At 43.8% G+C, this 20,838-nt stretch overlaps 1 protein-coding gene and 1 long non-coding RNA gene across 3 annotated transcripts in view; one reads left to right on the plus strand and one right to left on the minus strand.

The window, feature by feature from the left end:
* The window catches only part of LOC109194417 (uncharacterized), a 77,561-nt gene that overhangs the window by 36,232 nt on the left and 20,491 nt on the right, over positions 1-20,838 (minus strand). The window lies entirely within an intron of this gene.
* On the plus strand, positions 190-20,555 carry zbtb16b (zinc finger and BTB domain containing 16b). Its single transcript, XM_005459615.4, has 7 exons — positions 190-370; positions 1,506-2,771; positions 6,051-6,148; positions 8,489-8,575; positions 14,991-15,161; positions 16,276-16,443; positions 17,476-20,555. Exons 2-7 carry the CDS (start codon positions 1,597-1,599, stop codon positions 17,703-17,705), a joined length of 1,929 nt encoding a protein of 642 aa, XP_005459672.2. The 5' UTR covers positions 190-370; positions 1,506-1,596; the 3' UTR covers positions 17,706-20,555.

Raw genomic sequence — 20,838 nt, forward strand, 5'->3', positions numbered from 1 at the left:
TCTACACGCATTCAGATAACTTTGTCCCGCTTACTGCGATCATAGTGTTGGTTCTTAAAACAATTTATTTCTTAAGTTAGTTACAGCATGTTGGAAACAATGTATAAACGTCACACAGTCACTACTGTTGTAATTATAACCTGATAATAACAATAGTCAGTTAGATCAACAGTTATTAATCACATCGCTCTGGCCGTCGTTTTATTTTGAAAATTCTTCTCGGCAGTCTCGCTTTCCCCCTGCTGGTTTGACTGTCGTGGCTGGGTGATGATTTGCTTACTTAGAGCAGGACTGAGTTTGGAGCGGGTACTGTGAAATGTGTAAGCATGATACTGCCTGGATAATCAGCGGAGGACATTAGGAGACGGAGGTAAGAACAGCTCTGACAGCCGCCACTCTTTATTCTTTCCACTGTTGATTTCTGTCAGGTGATTCAGCTCCGATGAACTACTTTTGAGACCTCCTCATCTTAATTATTAACACTGAACAATAATGCCAGCTTTGTGGCTCCTTGATATAATTTCGATTCGCCGCAACCATGTGGAAATCCACTTAAGTTTAGTCCGCGCACTGCTTTAGGATTTTCCAAACTTGAATGAGCTCAGACTGTATCGCACGCTGTTCACTCCACTGTGATGCACTCTGGACTATTTTAGACTAATTGGGTCTTTTATTTTCGAACCCGTCGCGTCCCCTTAAATGAAAAGCGCGCAGGGAGGGTTAATTTCTCGCAATGTGTTTGGATAATCAGGTGGATTTGTGCGTCTGCACCTGATGCGCTCTGATGTTGCGGTTAGTTGAGGATGCAGCCCGTCAGCATCACTCGAGGTGCCGTTGAGTGGTCCGACTACACAAAACATCAAACAGGGATTATACAGACACTCATTCAGCCGTTTGGATGTATAGAAAAAAAATCCATGCATGCGCGGATTGCGCTTTATTTTCGTGCTTTGCCAGTTTGGTAACTTACTCAGGTTTTTGTTTTTCTTTTCTTTCTTTCTTTCCTTCTTTTTTTTTTAAGCAGAGCGCTTAATTGTAACACATCTAATCATGAACGTGCGCCGCCTAAATGAACTAATCAACCCTTGAAGGGCTTTGTTAATAGCAGGCCTACCTGTTGAAGGAATGGATGAATGTGTGAGGAGCTTGATAAATTGAACCGTCACCTCTCAGTATGCAGACGTTATTACAGCGACGTGACCGCTCTCAGTGAGACCTCAGACTAATCACCTGCAGTGGAAACTGTTGCTTTGCGCTCATCGACCTGTTGTCTCCCTTTGGTATTTTTTAAATGCATGTAGGGTGCATCAAATAAAATATTTAAAGAAATCACATAGGGGGGTCGAGGGTTTGCTTTTCACTTTATATAATATTCATTAATATCATTTTAAGTTGCTTTTAACTGGTGTGTTTCCTGGAGTATAATCATCTGCCTTTTGCATCACACTGTACGTGAAATGGGCTCTAATAGTCTTCCATCTTCATTCTTCCACCCCAAAACGCAGACCTACAGCGAACTGAAAGCAAAGCAGGCAGGACAGCCACACCTCATGCGTGGGCTCAGCAAAGGTCCGAGTGGATAGGGGTCTGACAAACATGGGTGTTCTTCAACTCCACAATCCCACTCACTCCAGCACGCTCCTGCAGCGGGCTAATCAGATGCGTCTGACCGGCACCCTGTGTGATGTCATTATCACAGTGGATGGCCAAGAGTTTCCAGCGCACCGCACCGTCCTGGCCTGCACTAGCAAAATGTTCGAGATCTTGTTCCACCGCAGCAGCCTGCGCTACGCCCTGGACTTCCTGTCCCCCAAGACTTTTCAGCAGATCCTAGAGTACGCCTACACCGCCTCGCTCCAGGCCACAGCTGAGGACTTGGACGACTTGCTGTATGCTGCAGAGATTCTGGAGATCGAGTACCTGGAGGAGCAGTGCCTGAAGGTGCTGGAGACCATCCAGGCAGAGGAGAGTGAGGAAGTGGCCGTCAGGAATCACAGCTCCGGAGATCACAGTGACCATGGCCGGGCCAGGCACTGGAGGCAAATGCTGATGTCCAAGAAGCATTCCATACAGGATGGACCCAACCACACCAGTCCCACAGCTCTACACCACCTGGCACTGTACCACATGACTGAGAGGAGCTCTCCTGGCCCAGAGCCTGAAGCAGCTCCTGAATCGAGCCCCAAGCAGGACACAGTGGTAGACATGGAGAACTCCCAGAAGGCTCAGCACAGCGGTGTAGAGTTAGCCCAGGATTCATCTCACGAACCTCCCAGAAGTATAAAATCAGAGCGCATGCAGGTGGACGATGCCAACAGCTACGAGGGTAGATCCTCCAGTGCAGGGGAGGGAAGCTGCATGTCAGACCAGCCTAGAGACGAAGGCCCGGGGACGCCCCTGAGAGGTAGCGTCATCACCAGTGCTCGAGAGCTGCACACAGGCCCCGAGGATGGAGGACAAATGGCAGGAAACACTCTTGACTGTTTTCCCGGGATCTCTGAGAAACACCTGGCCTCCATATACTCTGTGCCATCCAACCACACAGGGGAGGGCATGCCAGTGTCTGTTTCTGTGGCCCCAACCCTGGGTGTGCCACTAGACCCGAGAACCTACAGCGGCCTGCTGCACCAAGGTTTGCTGCACAGGGAGCTCCTGAGCAGGCTTGGCCAGTTTGCAGCAGGGATGAGGCACGAGGCCCCAGCTCAAGGCCAGCAGTGTTGTGGCGAATGTGGGCTCCAGCTGCATAGCCGGCAGGCCGCGGAGCAGCACAGGTAACACGCACAAAACAACCATTAACACCAATTTGTGCTGTTTATTTTTAATCTGGCTTGTTTTAACTAATGTAAAATGAAATAATATATTTTAAAAACGCCAGGCTCAATAGCTAATAGTCACAAAATATTTTGTTGTATTATGTGCTGAAGAAACACTGCTACACTCTCCTGCGGCTCAACATTTTCACTGACAGTCGTGCGTTACCTTTAATAAAAGATGGAGGAGACGGGCGTGCAGGTGGATCTGTGCTTATTGTGATAATGAATGATTATGCTAGACACGTGTCTCTTAAATTTAACCTTTTCTACGTCTTCGAGATTTTTTCCCCCTCTCTCAGTCAATATAATGTGAGTCAAAAGCTTGAAACAGCATCGGAGAATTTGTTCATTTATTCTCAGGGACACCTGCGCTCGTGTCTTAACAGTGAGACGTGTCGGCAACTTTTGAATCGGGTCTCTGTGAGGGGTTTGATATAAAGAGGCCTTGGTGTCGCAAAATGCTGTCATTTACAAAGCCTCATTTTCTAAATTCTGTTTGATTATCTGTGCAGAAGTGCGCTTCACACAACAGTCTGTCTCCCAGGCTATTTGATATGCATTCCTTTGCATCAGCAGACAGGATCCTCTCAGCAGGGACCGGGCTGGACGCTTCAGCAACATGATGGATAACTTCTGCTTCACGACTCGGCTCTGTTGTTTTGTTGTTGTTTTTTTTATTGTTCTTGTTTATTTTTACCCCAGTTATTAGCTTGTCCTTTTGTCATTGTACACAAAAAATTAACCAGATCGATGACAGCTCTCATTAACTTGATTGCAGATGCTTCCAATTGTGCATGCTCGTCAGCGTTTGACTCATCATCAGTCGGTAGAAACAAGACAGTTTGCAGTCCTAATGTGCAGCTAACCCATGATTAGGATCGCAGTGTTTCCCTGTTCATGCCCGTGGCTGACATTTCAGCCTCACTCCAGAACTCTGTTGAAACGATGCATCCTGTGGGATATTTAGTGATGTGCACAGCTTACTCACGGAGACAGGCTCATGTCCGCAGGTTCAAGGAGCTGCGGTGGTGGCACTGCTTGAGGATGTAATGAAGTTGCTGTAGGTCTGTAACCAGGTCACTGAGCATACACCTGGCCTGCAGATTGACATTTTCTGGTGTTGTTCAGGAGGCATCTCCTGGCACAGTTTTAGTATGAAACACTTCAGAAAAAGAAATCAATTTGGTTTGAATGATTAAAATAAATAAACAATTGGGAAATATATACCATTAAAAAAAAAATCAGCAGCCTTGAGGCTGAAATTATAAAATGAACAGTTCAGTGTTCCACTAACTTTTCAAGGTTACTAAACAGCCGCTAAAATCAAATTAAAAGCCTGTTTTGCATGTTTGAGGACAGCTCCTCTTTTCAATATTCCAAAATTAATTAACTTCAAATAATTTATTGGTTTTGTTTCAATGACAGTGAAATGAGGGCAGGAAGACGTGGAATGAATTCAAAATCAAACGCAACAGTTGTTCGCAGCTGGACACAGACTTTAAAACATTATGATTACACGGTCAGTGCCTTTAACCCCCGACCCCCCACCCCCACTCCCAGACCAGCAGGACACAAAGTCCACCCCTTTCATTGCATTTGGAGCCCAACAGTTACTTATTCTTTTAGGGCAGAAGCTGATATTGACATTTAACCATATATGGTATGATTTAAAACATAACAACGAATAAACTAAAAAGTCACAAAATCAATTTTTTTTAAAAGTCTTGTAATTTGGTCTTCCAAGTATTTCAAACAGTGTCAAAAAAAGGACACTGACTGGGCTCCAGTCAGTGAATGTCGGCGACTCGTAGCAGTGACAGCTGAAAAAGCTAATAGTGATGCGAAGTGGGCGGGTGCCAAGCTAAAGTGAGTTCAGCTTTGAAGCGAGTGATTAAAGTGACGACCAGTGGGAATGCAGAACGCTGATGATTGGCATATGACATATGCAGAAGTGCAGGAGCCACACAAAAAACATGGGACTGCTGTGGAGGGCCGCACCAATAAGCTTTTAAAGAGATTCTCGTGTGGCCCCTTGGGAAAATTAATTACCCACCTCTGTAATTAAGGGGTCATCTATGCAACTAAATGACAAAAATGTCAGCTACATATTGATGCACAGTGAGTGAAGTTAGTTTAAGTTAGTTTCAAATGCGATTGGAACTTAAAATAATATTATACTTCCTATTATAAATGCAGAATGCCAGTTATTTTGAATTGGAAGATATTTTTCTATTAATGTACTTCTCTCTATTTAATATGAAAACCACTGATGCTACTCTGCAACATGTGCTGCAGACCTCGCTGTAAGCAATCGTATTGGACACTTTTTCTAAACTACCTCAAACATCTTTTTTTAAAGCATATTAACAAATATCAGGAAGCATCTGCCAAAAATCAAAGATTGTAATATAACTGCATATATCTCAGACTTGCTTGAGCACCAGGATGTCCTAAATACAATCTAAAGGAATCTAGTATGAACAGAAGCTGGTCAGATTTGAAACTACATGGAGTATTTCTGGGCCTGCAGCTCTAAAAGGATTCCTTTTTGTTCCTGACGGCATTAATGTTGATTTCATCTAAATTAAATGACATCTTAAGTCTCATTTATTATGACCACAGTGTGTGTTTAACCACAGACTTTTTAGGCCATTTGCTCTGCTGTTGGCGGGGTGATCCAAGGATAACAGTACAGATGCCTTGCATGCTTGGATGTGTGTGATATGATATGATAGGTTTTGCTGCCGGCGGAGCTTTAGCGAATCATCTTCTTTTCTCCTTTTCATTGCAGTTACAGGAGGAGTGTATGCGTGTGCATATTATGTCGGGATGCGAGTTTGAGTGCATGTGCTCTGTCTGCGTCTGTGTGTGTGTGCGCGCGCGCCTTAGTCTGAGTGGGTTTGCGTGTGTGCCCAGTGTCTTGCAGTGCTGGCGGGTGGAGGCACGCGTATGTTTGCGCTCTGAAATTAGCCAGATATCCTATTGTCTGTGTTCTTTTAGCGTTCATGCGTTGTGATTCACAACTCCAAGGGCCTCTTACGCTAATGATGCTGCATTCAGCGAGGGATTCTTGCCGGAATTAAAACATGCTCCTCTTGTTACAATGATGCTTCTAGGTTTGGGAGACCTTAATAAAAGTGTCTCGAATCTGCGGCTTTTTTGCTTTATCAAAAGTGCATTCTCGCTCCGTTTCTTGTACCCGTTAACACGCTCACATTAGTGTTTGTCTTTCCACAGGAGGCTCCATAATGAGGAGAAGGGCAATGGCTGTGAATACTGTGGCAAACACTTCCAGGACAGCATGCGGCTCAGGATGCACATGCTGTCTCACACAGGTACTTAGTAACTCTCACACTCTCATCTCAGAGCATTCAGAGCTGATCAACCCTCTTGATACAGTAGTGCAGCTTTTCAAATGCACCTGTTCATGCTACAACCCCCCACCCCCCACCCCTCCCCATGCCGGTTAGTGCTGCTCCGAATACTTGGATCATGCTTTCTTTTCCATGCTTAGGTCTATGCACGTCTCCCTCCCTCTCTTCTCTCCGTCTCCCTCTCTAGTCTCTCTCAGTTTGAATCGTTTCTGTGTTTTTTCGGAGACTCTGGCAGCTCGCCAGCTCTGCCCCTTCTGAGTGATGACATCATCAGCTGCCGGCAGGCCTGGGTGTTCTGCCAGTGTTCCGAAGCGTGTGTGATGGCTCGCTCGCAGATGTGTGTCCAGGAACACACTGTACCCAAATGCAGACTTAATCAGACCTGACTGCTCTCCCAGCTACTTTATCCAAAATAGAGAGAGAGGAGGGGCGGGGAGTTTGGGGGGGGGGGGGGGGGGGGGATCAGGGACTAAAAATGAAACTAAAACAGAAACCTCAGTTGGAATATGTGTACAGACAAGGCAAAGTCCCTGTCCTCTCCGCCTGCTCTATGAGGATTGTTTTGGAATGACATCCTGCTGACGGATGAGAGAAAGAATCTGCTTCTTTAAACTTCACCTGATCCCCCTCCCTTTTTTTGTTCCTCCTCTTTTATACCCTCTGGATAACCCTAAACACACATATTGTCTTGCATTACCCCGACCACCACAACGCGCTTTGATTTTCAATTCGCAGCGACATCCGTAACAGCAGCACCTTTAACCTAATTTGAATTTTTTGCATAAACTCTCCCCATCCCAATGTGTCAACCTATAATACTACAGAAAAAAAAAAAGAGAGAGAGATGTGGATCTCATTTCTTTGTCACTGTGTATTTCGGTATAGCAGCCTTAGATCCCGCTGGTTGCTAAGGAGCGAGTGCTCCACTGCTCTAATGGGCTGATTTGGTATTCAGCTCGATGCTGGCTCTTATTTTGGTATGCCAGACAAAGTGTTTTGATGGAGGACGATTGCAGCCGCGTCTGGAGACAGTTTGATGGTTTATGGATGAGAGCACACTCCGTGCCTTTGACTGCACAAGACAATGCACTATGTTCTCTTCTTCCCTTATCACACAATCTCACACAACACAACACACCACACTGGACAGCGTCACACAACATCAGGATCGCAAATGCTGCTTTAGTGTTACTACTAAACAACACTACTCTCAAGCAAGTTTTATTTTTATGCCGTGTAACAAAACGCAGTATTCCAAAACAGTAACAGTTTGTTTTCAAAAATTGTTGTTTTTAGAAATGAACAGATTGGGGCTCTCTTTTTTTTTTTGGTATTTGTGTGCAGCACTGGGAACAGTGGCAGAGTGTCTCTGTATAGTGGCATCGTAAGAGTTGAAAGAGGACCACATTTAGGCTGTAGCGCTCAGAGTTCCCAAAGCTTGTGGGTGTTTTAATGAGTCATTTTAACTTCATTTAAAGCCAGCTGAGCAGAAAATAGATCAGTGAATGAGCCCTGGGCCAGTATGGATCTGCAACCGATTTACATCTCTGTGAGAGCCAACCCACATCCAAACAGCTGTGTGTGAGAGAAAGAGAAAGAGCGAGCGTGTGCATGTGTGCGTATGTGCATATCTGTCTTATTTGTCTGTCTGTGCAGGTGTGAGGTGAGTGCAGAACAAGGATTGAACGTTTCTGCTGGCAGCGTGCATACTTGTCTCTCTCATGTCTTCATCAGAATAGACAAGGGCATTCCAAAGGTGAACTGGGAACTGTAGTTACAGTGTATGCGGTGGGATTCGGGGTGTTGACTCTGAAGTGTTTTTTTTGATAAAGGGATGTGCCGCAGGCGGGAAGCGTCTGCTGTAGAGAGAACACCCAGTCCTTCTGTGGCCTCTCAGGCATACAGTCTGCTCACTGTTCAGAGACTGATAACAGGGCACGGTAAATAAAACTCTTCAGCTCTGCTCTTTTTTTTCTTTTTCTTTTTTTCGAGAAGAAGGGCCATCGCACCCTGTCTGGTGCTTTTGTTTGTCCCCAGTTGTGTTTTTACGGCGCTTTCCACTGCTCCATTGTACTCCGCGCATTTGCTTCCTTGTGTTAACACCTGAAAAGCACAAGTGTGTGACAAACAAGGCTCTTTGCTGACTTTTCAAACAGCGTCTCTTTGTTCCCCCCCTCTCGTTGCTTTTCTCCAAAGTCCTCTTTAAATGTGAAATTAACTGACTTAGTCTGCAATTACAAACACATGTTTGTGTTCAGGTCTGATCAAAATACGCTCTTTTGAATTTGATTTTGTCTACAGCTCCTGCAGAGGCGCTCGTGTGTGATCAGTGCGGAGCGACATTCTCCTCAGAGGATGCTCTGGAAGCCCACAGGCAAACACACACAGGTACTTTACAAACATGTGTGCATGCTTTCTCAACGCGCACGCATGCACACACGCACGCACACACAATGTTTAACCTGGACAGCATGCATTGAGCTGTTGAGTAAGCCGTGACTACGGGACTCGTGATCATGGTCTAAACTGGCTTGTCATGCTGGCTGGGTTAAACTGTTCCTGTCATGATGCTCCATAATTTATCAACAGGGAGGTGGGAGGCCCTCTCACATATCACCCACTAATATCTCCTGGCATCCAGACCCACTGCATGCCACTTTGCCACAGCAGTAGCTTTACAGCACCAGCATTACAGTTTCACAGACATACTATCCTCACCTCCCTCATGACAGCGGCTGTGAAATTATTTACCTCACGCCCACACACTCAACAGCAGGCCAGACACCTTTTTGTGATTTTTCAGTGATCTCAAACCAGGCAAAATGTTTGCATTACATACTCTTCTTGTTCAGCGAGTGTCTGGCATTAACATTTGGCACCAAGATGAGTCAAAGTATTTTTTTAAATAGTTATATTTCTGGCTGACTGGCTGCACAAACCTGGATGGTGATTTGCAATCTGGACTCTCGTAGTTTGGAAAAACATGCCCGGGGAGCCGAAGTCGTTATCAACGTTAGAAAGTGCTTCACAGAGGGGGGAAAAAAGGAAAAAGGAGGAGATAAAAATGACAAACAACACAAGTGTCCAACTGATTAAATAAAACGCAGTAAAAATCAAGCGAGAGATAAACCAGATGTTGTCTAAGTGCAGTACTTTTCTTAGTAAATTGGTATTTTTCTTTTTGATTAAGACAGTTCTAAAAGGTTCATCGGTTGTCGGTAATGAATGCATCATTTTTCCATCCGCCTAAATTCGAGTTTATTGCCCAACAGTTTTGTTGTCAGATGGCACATACATGTATCCCTGACAGTGTCCGAATCCACACCTTTTCTGCTACTGTCAGAGAAAGGTGATAACCCTCTCAGGAGCACTGGCACGTAACTGTAACTCCAGGTGGCACACAGAGTATGAATAGTTAATGGATGTGGACATGGAGGGGTGTTAACGATGCCCAGAAGTTTCTACCCTCATCTCCCTGAGTTGTAAACATCCAGAGCTCGGTTTCAGCTTGGCACTGTATCCAGAGCAGGGTGCAGGAGGGCATTACTCTCTTATTTTGTCATGATCTCAGCTTGGTCCGCTGTGACGCATGACCCTTTTTACTGACTCTTATTGTGGCATTCGTCATGAGCTACAGGTAATTCAATCAGTTGTGCCGAGGTTATGCAAGGAAATTTTCCAAATCACTGCAGAGACTCGCATTTTGTAAATCACCTGGTTTTTATTTCTTCTTCTTCTAAAAAAAACCCCCCAAAACAAAACAAAAAAGATAGAGACACAGTGCCGAGCGTGCAGCCTCTGCTTTAATTTGCCATGTGGCATAACCAGTTAGCCAAATGAGTTTCCTCTTAGCAGATTAACACTTGTCAGACCTCAGCAGCTGCAGCACTGCCGTCCACCTCTTCTCCAGAGGGTAAATAATTCTGCTTTTGGGAGACCTTACTCTGTGGCAATTTGGCTGATTTGGCCGCAAGACTAGTTTACAGTGAAAGTCTTTAGCCACTTTTATATGTCAGAGGTGAATGGCCCTGGGTTGCTGAAGTTAGAGATCAAAGAGAGCAGGGGGTTGTGGTGGAGAGGGTTAGGGGTGGGTTGAACTGTGAGAAGGGAAGGGGGTAGGGGGTATGTGAGGACTTCCTGAGGGCAGGAGGATTGCTGCTGGTGTTGGATGCCAGGACACGGAGGAAAACAACATCATGTGCTGCTGTTTACTCCTCACCACAGCACTGTCATAGTCTCCTCTGACCTACTTGTCAGTGCCCAAAATAAAAGAATGGATCTGTCTCCGAATTGCTCTCACAACAAAGGGGTTTGTTTCATCATGGCAAGTAAGGGCTCTGGGGCACCTAGCTTTCCATTTTGGAAAACCCAAGACTCATAGCTTATCTCCACCATGCACAGAAATCGACTGTATGTCCTTCAAACTGTGCTGGCTGACCATTTTGCCACCTTGCCTTGCCTACAGAAAAAAGGCCATAAGAGTGCTGTCTTTGTGTACTCACAGCAGCTGCACTGTTTCCACACATTACAGGCTGCTTCATCAAGTGAATAATATTACCTTCTGTCCAAACCCTAATTAAACAGTCCTGTAGTCTGTTCAGATACAGCCCAGGCTTTCTAATGCATCCCTCTTAATGCAGACCTTTTAGCTCGCCTAATTGCGTGTCCGTCATCATACTGCACCCTCCTGTTAATACCCAGTTGTAATTCGCATAAGCCTTAAACTGAACTGAACTGCGCTCTGTTTGGCCATTATGTCCCCCCCCCAGTATTTATTTTCCCTGACTGTTACCACACACACACACACACACACACAAAAAAAACACGCCACGAGCTGCCCTGCCATTTCATGTAAAGTGAAATACAGTAGCTATAGATAATATAGCAAACGTTCTAGGAACAGAGGCGAATGAATCAGTGTGTGACCTCAATGAACCGGTCCGTGGAATGGTGGTTAAACACGAGCAACGTATCTCTTGTTGCATTAATTATTGAGTCGGTTGTTCCTCACTCGGGTAGATTAGCAGTCTACTGATGAGGGCCCGGGGTTGTTTAAGGTACTGTACTGTTGCTCTACATGGAGCTGTCCACATGAACACGTACAGTAGCCTGAACGCACAGGGTCATGTGAGGTCCAGCACATAGCCCGCCTGGCTGTGTATGTTTAACAGGGTGATAGCAGTGTGCCGGCAGACGGCGAGCAGGGCCCGAGGACGTAGTTGAAAGTGCCTTTACACTGCATACTAGTGGACGTGAACAGCATTGATGTTAATATTGTAAACTGTGAAATCTGCTGTTGTTTTGATAGCAGCAGGTGATTTGTTCAGCTCTGACTCGGCTGTCATTCACAATTTGCCGAAACAAATGCCTTAATGGATCGAATTCTGAAAGCGTCTATTAAAATAATGCCGGTTATTTGTGACCGATGCTGTTAAAATGAAGTCTACGGCATATTTCAGCAAACAGAGAAAGGACATTTTTCACGGTTCGACCAGTGTAATCTGTAGGCTCAGGACGCTGAAGTTAAGATTAACACAGAAGAAATTATACAGCTTTGCGGTCATCACTGATACAATCTCTTGTCCAATTTGCCGTGGGTTTACTCCCAGAATCTCAGGGTGGGAAAACTTTTGTTTGCTGCTTGAAAAGAAACAGGCTGCGCTTATTTGTGAATGAAGGGATTAGCTTGAACACTTCACCCCAACAAGGACCATGATCCTATCTGGTTGCCTAGACACATGGTTTTGTTTCTTAGGCAGCGTGAGAGCCTGGCTGGCTCCCACCTCAGTTGGACTGAATAAGTGGCAGATGCATGAAGGCAGACTATGTTAAATCACACGAGCATACACATCGGCTTCATGGAGATATGCTGAAATCGCATAACAACCCCAAACTGTCCTCAATTACTAACCTAATTGTGCATTAGATGAGCAGCTTAGTCACATAACGCACACAGTAAATGTTTAGATTTTCTGCCTCGTAGCAGAATTGCTTAAAAGTAAATCATTATTCCCACTGTTAAAGCTCCCGCCCACTAAACACAATGCTCAGTCAACGCTCCAGCCTTTGAGAAATGCTATTGATTACGTGGTCTTTAGCCCATTGAGGGCCATAGGTCAGGGGGTCATCCTGTGCCTTAAAGCCTAAAGTCCAAACCCATTGTCTGGTTAAGGGTGAGAAAGCAGGGGCCAGTGACGGCGAACTTTAGGGCTTATTCTCTCATAAAGAATCTCCCCTGCATTTATTACCAAAGCTTACTGGAAAACTCTACGACCGCAAAACCTTTTTCGTTTCAAAAGTTAACAGCGCGCAGTGAGGCGAAATGCCACCACTAACGCATACAAACACTTCCTCGCCTCCAAAGGTTTTTGTTTACACTTCAAGACATTATTTGGTATTTTTATTTTCAGCGTCGCTTGCGCAGAATAAAACCGAAAACGACTGCTGAGCTGTTGTCACTGCGTGTCAGCCCGAGATCAAGGGTTGAGATTCTTGTGACAGAAGAGTTGTCATATTCCTTTTCTCAAGTTTCAGTATTGTCGGTGACAGAAAGATCAGGATGTACATCTGTGAGTGTCTGCGAGTGTGTCAGGGAGTCACGGTTTACCTCCACAGAGAAACTAGGATGTAAAACTTCTGGAGCAGACAGGGGTTGGGGGGAAAAAAGGAAAATATGCAAGCTGCACCGAAACAGGCGTTTAAAATATATGACGGTTAATAACGAGAGAGTAGAGGGAGGATAATTAAAGTAGCTTTGAAGTATCTACAAGGTGGATAATATGCTGCTCAGTTGGTTGAGGGCTCTGCTCTGCCTGCAGCTACAGTAACGCGGACACATTGGAACAGAAAGCGCTCCCCCTGCTGGTTGAAAGAATTTACTGCTAGCTGGTTAAAGTGGAGGAAGGCTTCACATGTCGGGGTCATTCAGAGACTGCATTTTCTGCTTCTTAAGTGTTTTTAACCATTTTGGATAGATCATTATCCAGACTATACTGTTACACAGCGCAGAGCAAAAGCAGCATTCGTTAGGTATGACTCAGGGAGAAAGTGAAGCTGGTTAGCCAGTGAAAGGATTTCCTGTATGGTCAGCGGATAAGGGGAGTGGGGAGGGCGCAGGGGCATTGAGACTGGAGGGTCTTTTGTCTACAACTAAAATATTGTGATCCATGTGTGAGAAAGGGCCTTGGTCATTAGGCGACAACATAAAGACAGGGATTGTAGGAGTTGCATGAGGAGCCTATGACTAATGGGCTTGGTCAATGAGGCCCTGAACCTCATTGTGTGCCCTTTGTGGAAAAGAGCACAGGCTAAAGCCTCTGAACAGGTGCAGCTCATTCCATCAGATCGGCTCCCTGCAGGACGTTTAAGATCGGGGAATGCCTTTCATCTCGTCTTATTTCCGTTAATGATTATGAACGATCGGTTCTGTTAAGTTTTGTTTTGGGGTGAAATTTCAGAACATTTGAGAGAGAGAGAAAAAAAAAACCAGGAAGCTGAGGCTTTCTTTATTTAAGCTAAACTGCAGTCATCCATGAAATGTTAAAGTGTCTTTCATTGTTTGAGAAAACTGTGATACGCGGATGAGCAAACAATACTCAGCCAACGTTTTTGATTTATCCCTGAAAAAATGTGAATATGCTTGATTTGTTTCTTTTTCTTTCTCCTTTGAACAGGCTTGTCTTTAACTTGATTGAACCTAAAGCAAGTGTCTGACACTCTTCCCTCTTAGTATGAGTGTGCTGTATCCCTTTCCCTGCGTTAATTCCAATTTAATTGCCAGTTGCCTCAAGGCACTTCAATAACAGTAACAAATGATTTGATTTAGTGGACCTCATCAGACTGCATTTTAAATGCGACACAGCAACCCCACTTGAATTCCAATGAAGTGCTGGCACAGTCCTCTGTTTACTAATGATCCTCCGCTGGAGATGTCTGATTGAATCTGAGTCAGGAGCAATGGGACCTGCTAGCATTGTAAATGATCTGCAACCTGTGCAGACAGAGAAATAAGGACCTCATAATCTCACATTAAAGCCTCACTCTCCAGGACATGCACATTACGTCCGATGCCACTGATTAACCAGTCCCTCACCGGTGCGCATATGAATTTTGCATCAGTGTGAATGTCACAATGGAGCGTGCTGGCGTACACATCCTGTAGATCAAATGTTGACTGTATGACAGCCAATGGATCTTCTTCACATAGCCATTTTGACTTAAACTAGCCTGCCAGCGACTCCCTATCTGTATTCCTCTCCACACTCTGTGCAACAGGAAAGCAGCCCCAAAGAGATGCCAGGTCACACACAGGATTAAACTGGATTGTGTTTTTTCCTGCAGTCCTGCCTTTAATGGCTTGATATCACTACTTAACATTCTGCACAGAGCGCATAGTGTAGGCATCATTTAGGGTGGAGCTACTATCAGCTGCTCTTTGAGCACAGAGACAGAGGACTTCACAGGCTGTAGCTGACTCCTGATGGGGAATGAAGAGAATAATTACACATCTAACACACCAGGAAGGAGCCATTGATTGTGTGATTGGCATGCTCTGCATTGTGTGGGAAATTCTTAAAGAAAACAATGACTTTCATGGTTTAAAATAGAACGTATAAAGACTCACAGCTGAAAGTGCCTCTGGGCTTTTAGGGGAGTTAGTTTAGGTAGAGGCACTTGCTCTTTGAAAGAAGCTTTTCCCTCAGAGGACTCACACAAAGTTGAAGTGACCCAGTTTCCCCACTTAAGGCCCTGTCTGTGTATGGTACTGAAATAACTGTGCGTCTGTGTCTTGCGCGTTCTCCAGGGACTGACATGGCGGTGTTCTGTCTGCTGTGTGCAAAGCGCTTCCAGACCCAGAAGGCCCTGCAGCAGCACATGGAGGCCCATGCAGGCATGCACAGCTACATCTGTAGCCACTGCGAGCGCCCCTTTCCCAGCCACACTACCCTCAAAAGGCACTTGCGCTCACACACGGGTAAGAGACGGATCATTTGTACTATCCTCATTATTCACAGTGTCAGCTGCCGTCATAAAACGCGAACATGTCGGTGTCAGGCACATGCATATGTTAAGGAGGAGACGAGAGACAGCTGTATTTATTTTGGTATATGGGTTAATTTCCTGGGGTTATTGGCTTTAAGGTTTTAGTCAGTTTGCATGCATCCTCTCCCACCCTCCTTCCCTCTCTATAAGATGACTCACCTCGGCGATGACAGCACTGTACCGTTATGGCCGGTGCATATTTTGGGCAATTTCATCCTGTTTATATTTTGGGTTCTTAGACAGCCTTCGGGCCTCTGCAATTCACGGCTGTCAGTTCTAGTGTGGTTCACCCAAAATGATAGAGGAAACCCAAATAAATATTGAAGGAAAAGCAAATGGAAATGACTTGTCTGTGTGTTCTACCAAGGGTGAGTCTTAGTGCCGCAGGAGACGGAGAGATATTTACTGAAAAGATGTCCCCCTTTCTTCTTTTACCTTAAATAACACTCCCAGCTGTCAGGACGGCTTGATGTCTAGACAGGAGAAATACATAATTGATGTGAAGAGACAGAAGTGAAGGGAGTTTTGGCCATGGCAGCGTATCTTGTTTGTATGCCATTCTGCTTGGAAGTAACATTTTGTAAATGTCATCTGCTCCACAGTGGGGTGGGGGATTGGGGAGAATCGGCCTGTAATGAGGAGAGCAATGTATCCTCTGACTTGGCTGTTGCTGTGGACACTGAGATAATGAGGCACATAGGTCATTGGAGATGAGTCAAACCCTCAGCCTAGGAGAGAAATAGATTAACTACAGTATAGAGAACAGAGCAGCACATGCCTGGAGGACTTTTATTAGCTATTAGCCGACAGCCAAGAGGAGTGTCCTCGTGTCATAACATTAGCAACGTCTGAAAGAACATCATTTCCCATGTTTGCTATGCACGTGCGGAAAGGCCTCTGTGACTATTTGACCTATGCAGCTACATATGCGGCGTGCCGTGTCGAGCCAAGGATAAAGTTAGCCTTTAATGCTTCTCACGATAATGGGCTGTGTTGGTGTTGTGGCTGCTGCCGCTGCCGCTGTTGTGACACGATTGTGCTTTCAGGCGATCACCCGTTTGAGTGTGAATTCTGCGGGAGCTGTTTCAGAGATGACGGCACGCTGAGGGGCCATAAACGCATCCACACGGGAGAGAAGCCTTACGAGTGCAATGGCTGCGGGAAGAGGTTCAGCCTGAAACACCAGCTAGAGACACATTACCGCGTACACACAGGTAAGAGCTCAGAGAGGAGCGCATGTCCTTCAGGTGGATCCACAGAAAAGTCCAGCAATCACCTGTATTATCGACACACCAAAACTCTCTTACTAGACATGGATACACCGCAGTGTTGCACTTGGTGTTACAGTGACCAGGGCCAACATTTTCATTTATTGGGACATTTACCATGCTGCTGCTGCTGCCGTTTGTATAATTCATTGTGTAGAAATCGTCCCCCACAAAAGCAGTATTTTACTCCTTTATGAGTCACGCTTACTAAAATCTACAGTGCCCTGCTATCTGTATGCTGGAAAATCACTGTTAAGACTCTTTAGTGGGAATGCCTGCCATAGAAAGGGCAGGAACGTATTGATTTAGACTAATGCATTTAAGGTTTTGGCCTTAAAAATAAATAAAATACAGCATTTCTTCTACAGCTAACAATGTGCTCTGCCAAAATTTCATTTCTTTTAGGAAGGAAACAAGTTTAATCATTTGATCATTAGTTATCTTGTACTTTAAGGAATGGCCGCTTTTTATTTTTATGTGATTTTATATTAATCACATAAATTAATCACGTCCCTCTTTTAAGACAGAAAGAAAATTTCTTTTGGATGCTGACAGACTCATTTTAAAACCTTCAAAGCCAATTGTATCATATTTAATACATGAGTTTTGAGAGTTTTTGAGTACTAGATTATCAGTAAGTTTTTTTTCCTTCACCCATTTTTAAGCAACAAATTACAAAAAATACCAGATGTAGCAAATATGATACAAATTAAAACTAATATATGCAAATTAATATTTAATTTCTTTAAAAAAAAATTATCAGAAGGTTTAATAACCAATTCATTAAAAAAAGAAAGATATTGCCAGTATTATTTCACGGCTCAGGGTTTGAAATGTTAATATCAAATTCAGGTCTAACCCTAGAGCACCGACATATAAACACACCTCTGAAAGTGCAGCGGCCTAAACTAGGAGGCGAGTCCCGTCTCATCTGGCTGCAGGTCTACAAGGTTAATGCCGTATTGTTGAATTTTTCAGGTGAGAAGCCATTTGAGTGTAAGCTCTGTCACCAACGGTCAAGAGACTACTCGGCTATGATCAAGCACCTGCGCACTCACAACGGAGCGTCTCCGTACCAGTGCACCATCTGCCAGGACTTCTGCCCCAGCCTGGCTGCCATGCAGAAGCACATGAAGGGCCACAAACCCGAGGAGGTGCCGGCGGATTGGAGGATAGAAAAGACTTACCTGTATGTCTGTTATGTCTGAGCAGGACTTGGACTCCAAGCACAGTCTGACTGGCGCTCGCACACACTCACATGCACACAGTCACTGTTGGATGAAAACCTGTGTTGCTGGTTTGAAATGTTTCTGTAAGGGTTTTTGAAAGAGTTTGAATTCTTGTTGGGTGAACTGGGAAGTGTATTACGGAGAGATGTCGCTCAAAGAGATACTGGGTTGGTTTTATTTGTTTTTTCCTGACAATTAGATGTGCAAGCACGAAAACAGATGGGCGTACACGTTAGGGCTGCAACCAATGTTCATCATCAGTCAGGTTATTTTTACTCTAAAAGGAAAAAGAAAGGGCAGAAGAAGTCACATTTTGTTGACAAGCTGAATTCTTCAAAGATATTTGCCCAAAAAAAGTCCAATAAATATTGCAAGATTAATCGATTATCACATTTTTGACAGTTTCCTGATGACTTAACTGTTTTAGCCCTGACGTGCCCAAACATGCAGACACACACCGTCTCCCTCGCACACAAGTTTTGATAATCACTGTATCTCTAATGGATCCACTGTGGTTAAAATCAATGCCACAATGGCTATGACTGCTGACCTGTATGTGTAGCAGGAGCATTTTGACTGATTGCTAAACCATCAGACAACCCGAGTTATTGTCTATGATTGTGCAGTAGATGTTGAAAATAATTCCACGAAGGCTTGATTGGCTGAACTTTGCAACATTTTCTCTCCTAATTTCCTGTGACTGCTTTGGGGGTTTTTGTTTTTTCTCCCGCTGTTGGATTTTTATTTGAGTTGTTTATTTTCTGCATGTTTTACTTGAATGGCTGCCACGTTTTGACCTCATAAGCTTGATCTCTTTAATTGCCTTGTCTTTCTTGCAGTGGGTGTTATTGTTTCAGGGGGGGGGGCGAATAAACTCAACTCACAATTTGAGTTTCTCTTGTAATAAGGTTGTGCTATTTATACGTTGTTTATTTGTTACCAAATATGTGCTGGTTTTCATCAGACGGTCCGTGTCTCTTGGGATGATTTCTAGTAGAGCAAGCTCTACCTCTCCTCACTTTTCACTGTTTTAAATCCACTGCAAATTATTCATCCATCAGCCGTTTTCAGCTCGTTTGGTTTTTTTTTTAAATTCATCATAACTTACATGGTCAAAAAGTGTGTAAAAAATGCCTCAACACGGCTTTCTGTGTAGTTTTTTTATTAAAAAAAATCCTTTAAGGAACAGTTTATCCAAAAATCAAATGTAGGTATTTTTCCTCTGGTCTGTAGTGCTGTTTATTCATCTGGTGCGAGTCGCCCAGTTTTTATAGAGATGCTTGTCTTCTCTTGATTATGATGGAATCAAATGGTACAGAGACTAAAGAAACAAGACCCCAAAACTCTGTTGTGAGCAATTTCATGTAGGGACTATTTACTCTGTAGTTTCTGTAATCGCTAACCAAAAGAAGCATGCAGGTAGCTAACATTACAGCTCAGCCACAAGCATGAGCCTGTTGTGATGCCGTCTGATATGATTGCCGTGTGGAATAGTTGATATATGAAAAGATTTTGAGCTTTTTGTGTTTTGGTTGATTTTATTTGCATATTGAGATTATGATTTCTATTTACTTTGATGAATTTCAAGAGAAGGACGACATCTCCAAGCAGCGTTGTCTTCTCAAACTGGGCGGCTTGCACTAAAACTAAACAAACAAGTGGCACTAACTGCCAGAAAATCTGATTTTTTGTTGTGAACTGTCCCTTAAACTATATATAGATGTCTTATAAAAATCACAGAATCAGAATTTTCTTGGAGAAAACTGAAGAAAACACGAAAAGTAGTTTTTTGTTTGTTTGTTTTTTAAACAAAACACAAAAAGAAAATTCTGACACTGAATTACTATGAGCAGGTTATTGTCAGTTGTAGTGTAGCTGTAATGTAAAATCTGTCATGGTATGTTATTCCCTTATGTGAGCCTAACACGGGCCTTATAGATTTAAACATGTTGTATTTTTGTATTACAGTAATTTGCTATCTGTTTACATTTGGTATGATTTGAGAAAAAAAGAAAACATCTTAATGTGTGTGTTTTATAAGTCTCTGATTTGATTAAGATCCCTCCCTTGTGCCTCTTTTATAAGTAGAGCATTGATGTGCTTGAGTACATGGGTCTGTGCTATTGGTAGTTGTTTCTGGGTGTTTGTTTATTGTTACTCAATTAAAGATAGACTGCCATGTAGATCCACTTTGTCTGAACATTGCAACTGGAAGCAACATACTGTGATAGTGGCTGATACTCTGATGCAAGTTCCAAGCAATTTTTGATGTAAAAAAAGTACACGCTTGTCTCAAATTGTTCCCTTCAAAGTGACAATGGACTGACATCTTTGGATGAAAACAGTGTGTATAGCAAATCTTGGCATCTGTGGGCATTACCAATGCCTTCTTAAGTAGCCAACAACACTCAGTGCCATGAAAACACATTCACTGTATCTATTCTACATGAACATGCACTATAAATGGATTTTCCTCGGTGGACCAAAAGAAATAGAGCACTTTTGTTTGAAAAGGATTTTTTTTTTCTTTGATCTTTCTATGTTGTGATAATACAGCTGTCTTTTATTTGATGTGTCCTAGAAGGATGTGATTAGCATTGTTTAGATTATGTCAATGTCTGTCTACCTCAGGGCCAGATCAAAGCTCGACCTGGTATCCAATCAGGGTTGTTCTTCTTGCCATGTGTGCAGTAAAATCCCTCTTCATTACAGCTTTGTAACACAGTGTGTGAAAGTGTTTTCTCCGTGTGGATTCAGGCACAACTCTGTATGCGTCAGTGTTCAGTGGCATGGTTAAAAAAAGAATAAAACAGTTTACTATTTTATGCATCACGTCTCATTTGCCTGTTGTTTCTGCCGTCTGTGTGCGCTCGTAAAGTCTGACTGGCAGCGGTTCCCAGCCTATTTGCTCTTTACAAAATAAAAAAAAAAAAAATGGAAGAAAAAGAGGGGGGTGATTTGAATTCATTTTACACATTAACAGAATTGTTTTCTTTGAAGTTAAGAAGCAGTGTCTACACTGGTAACTGATGGACTACTCTATTTGAGTTTAGTTTAGGTTTTTATTGCAGATTCCACTATTTTGTAGCAGAAAGGACGGCATTCCACACAC

Source organism: Oreochromis niloticus, linkage group LG14 (genome assembly GCF_001858045.2).
Source record: "Oreochromis niloticus isolate F11D_XX linkage group LG14, O_niloticus_UMD_NMBU, whole genome shotgun sequence".
In the NCBI taxonomy this organism is placed as follows: Eukaryota; Metazoa; Chordata; class Actinopteri; order Cichliformes; family Cichlidae; genus Oreochromis; species Oreochromis niloticus.

Coding starts and splice junctions, on each gene's coding strand:
- zbtb16b (XM_005459615.4), top strand. CDS start 1,597: ATGGGTGTTCTTCAACTCCACAATCCCACTCACTCCAGCACGCTCCTG. Junction 6,149..8,488: donor GCACATGCTGTCTCACACAG/GTACTTAGTAAC, acceptor TTTTGTCTACAG/CTCCTGCAGAGGCGCTCGTG. Junction 15,162..16,275: donor GCACTTGCGCTCACACACGG/GTAAGAGACGGA, acceptor TTGTGCTTTCAG/GCGATCACCCGTTTGAGTGT.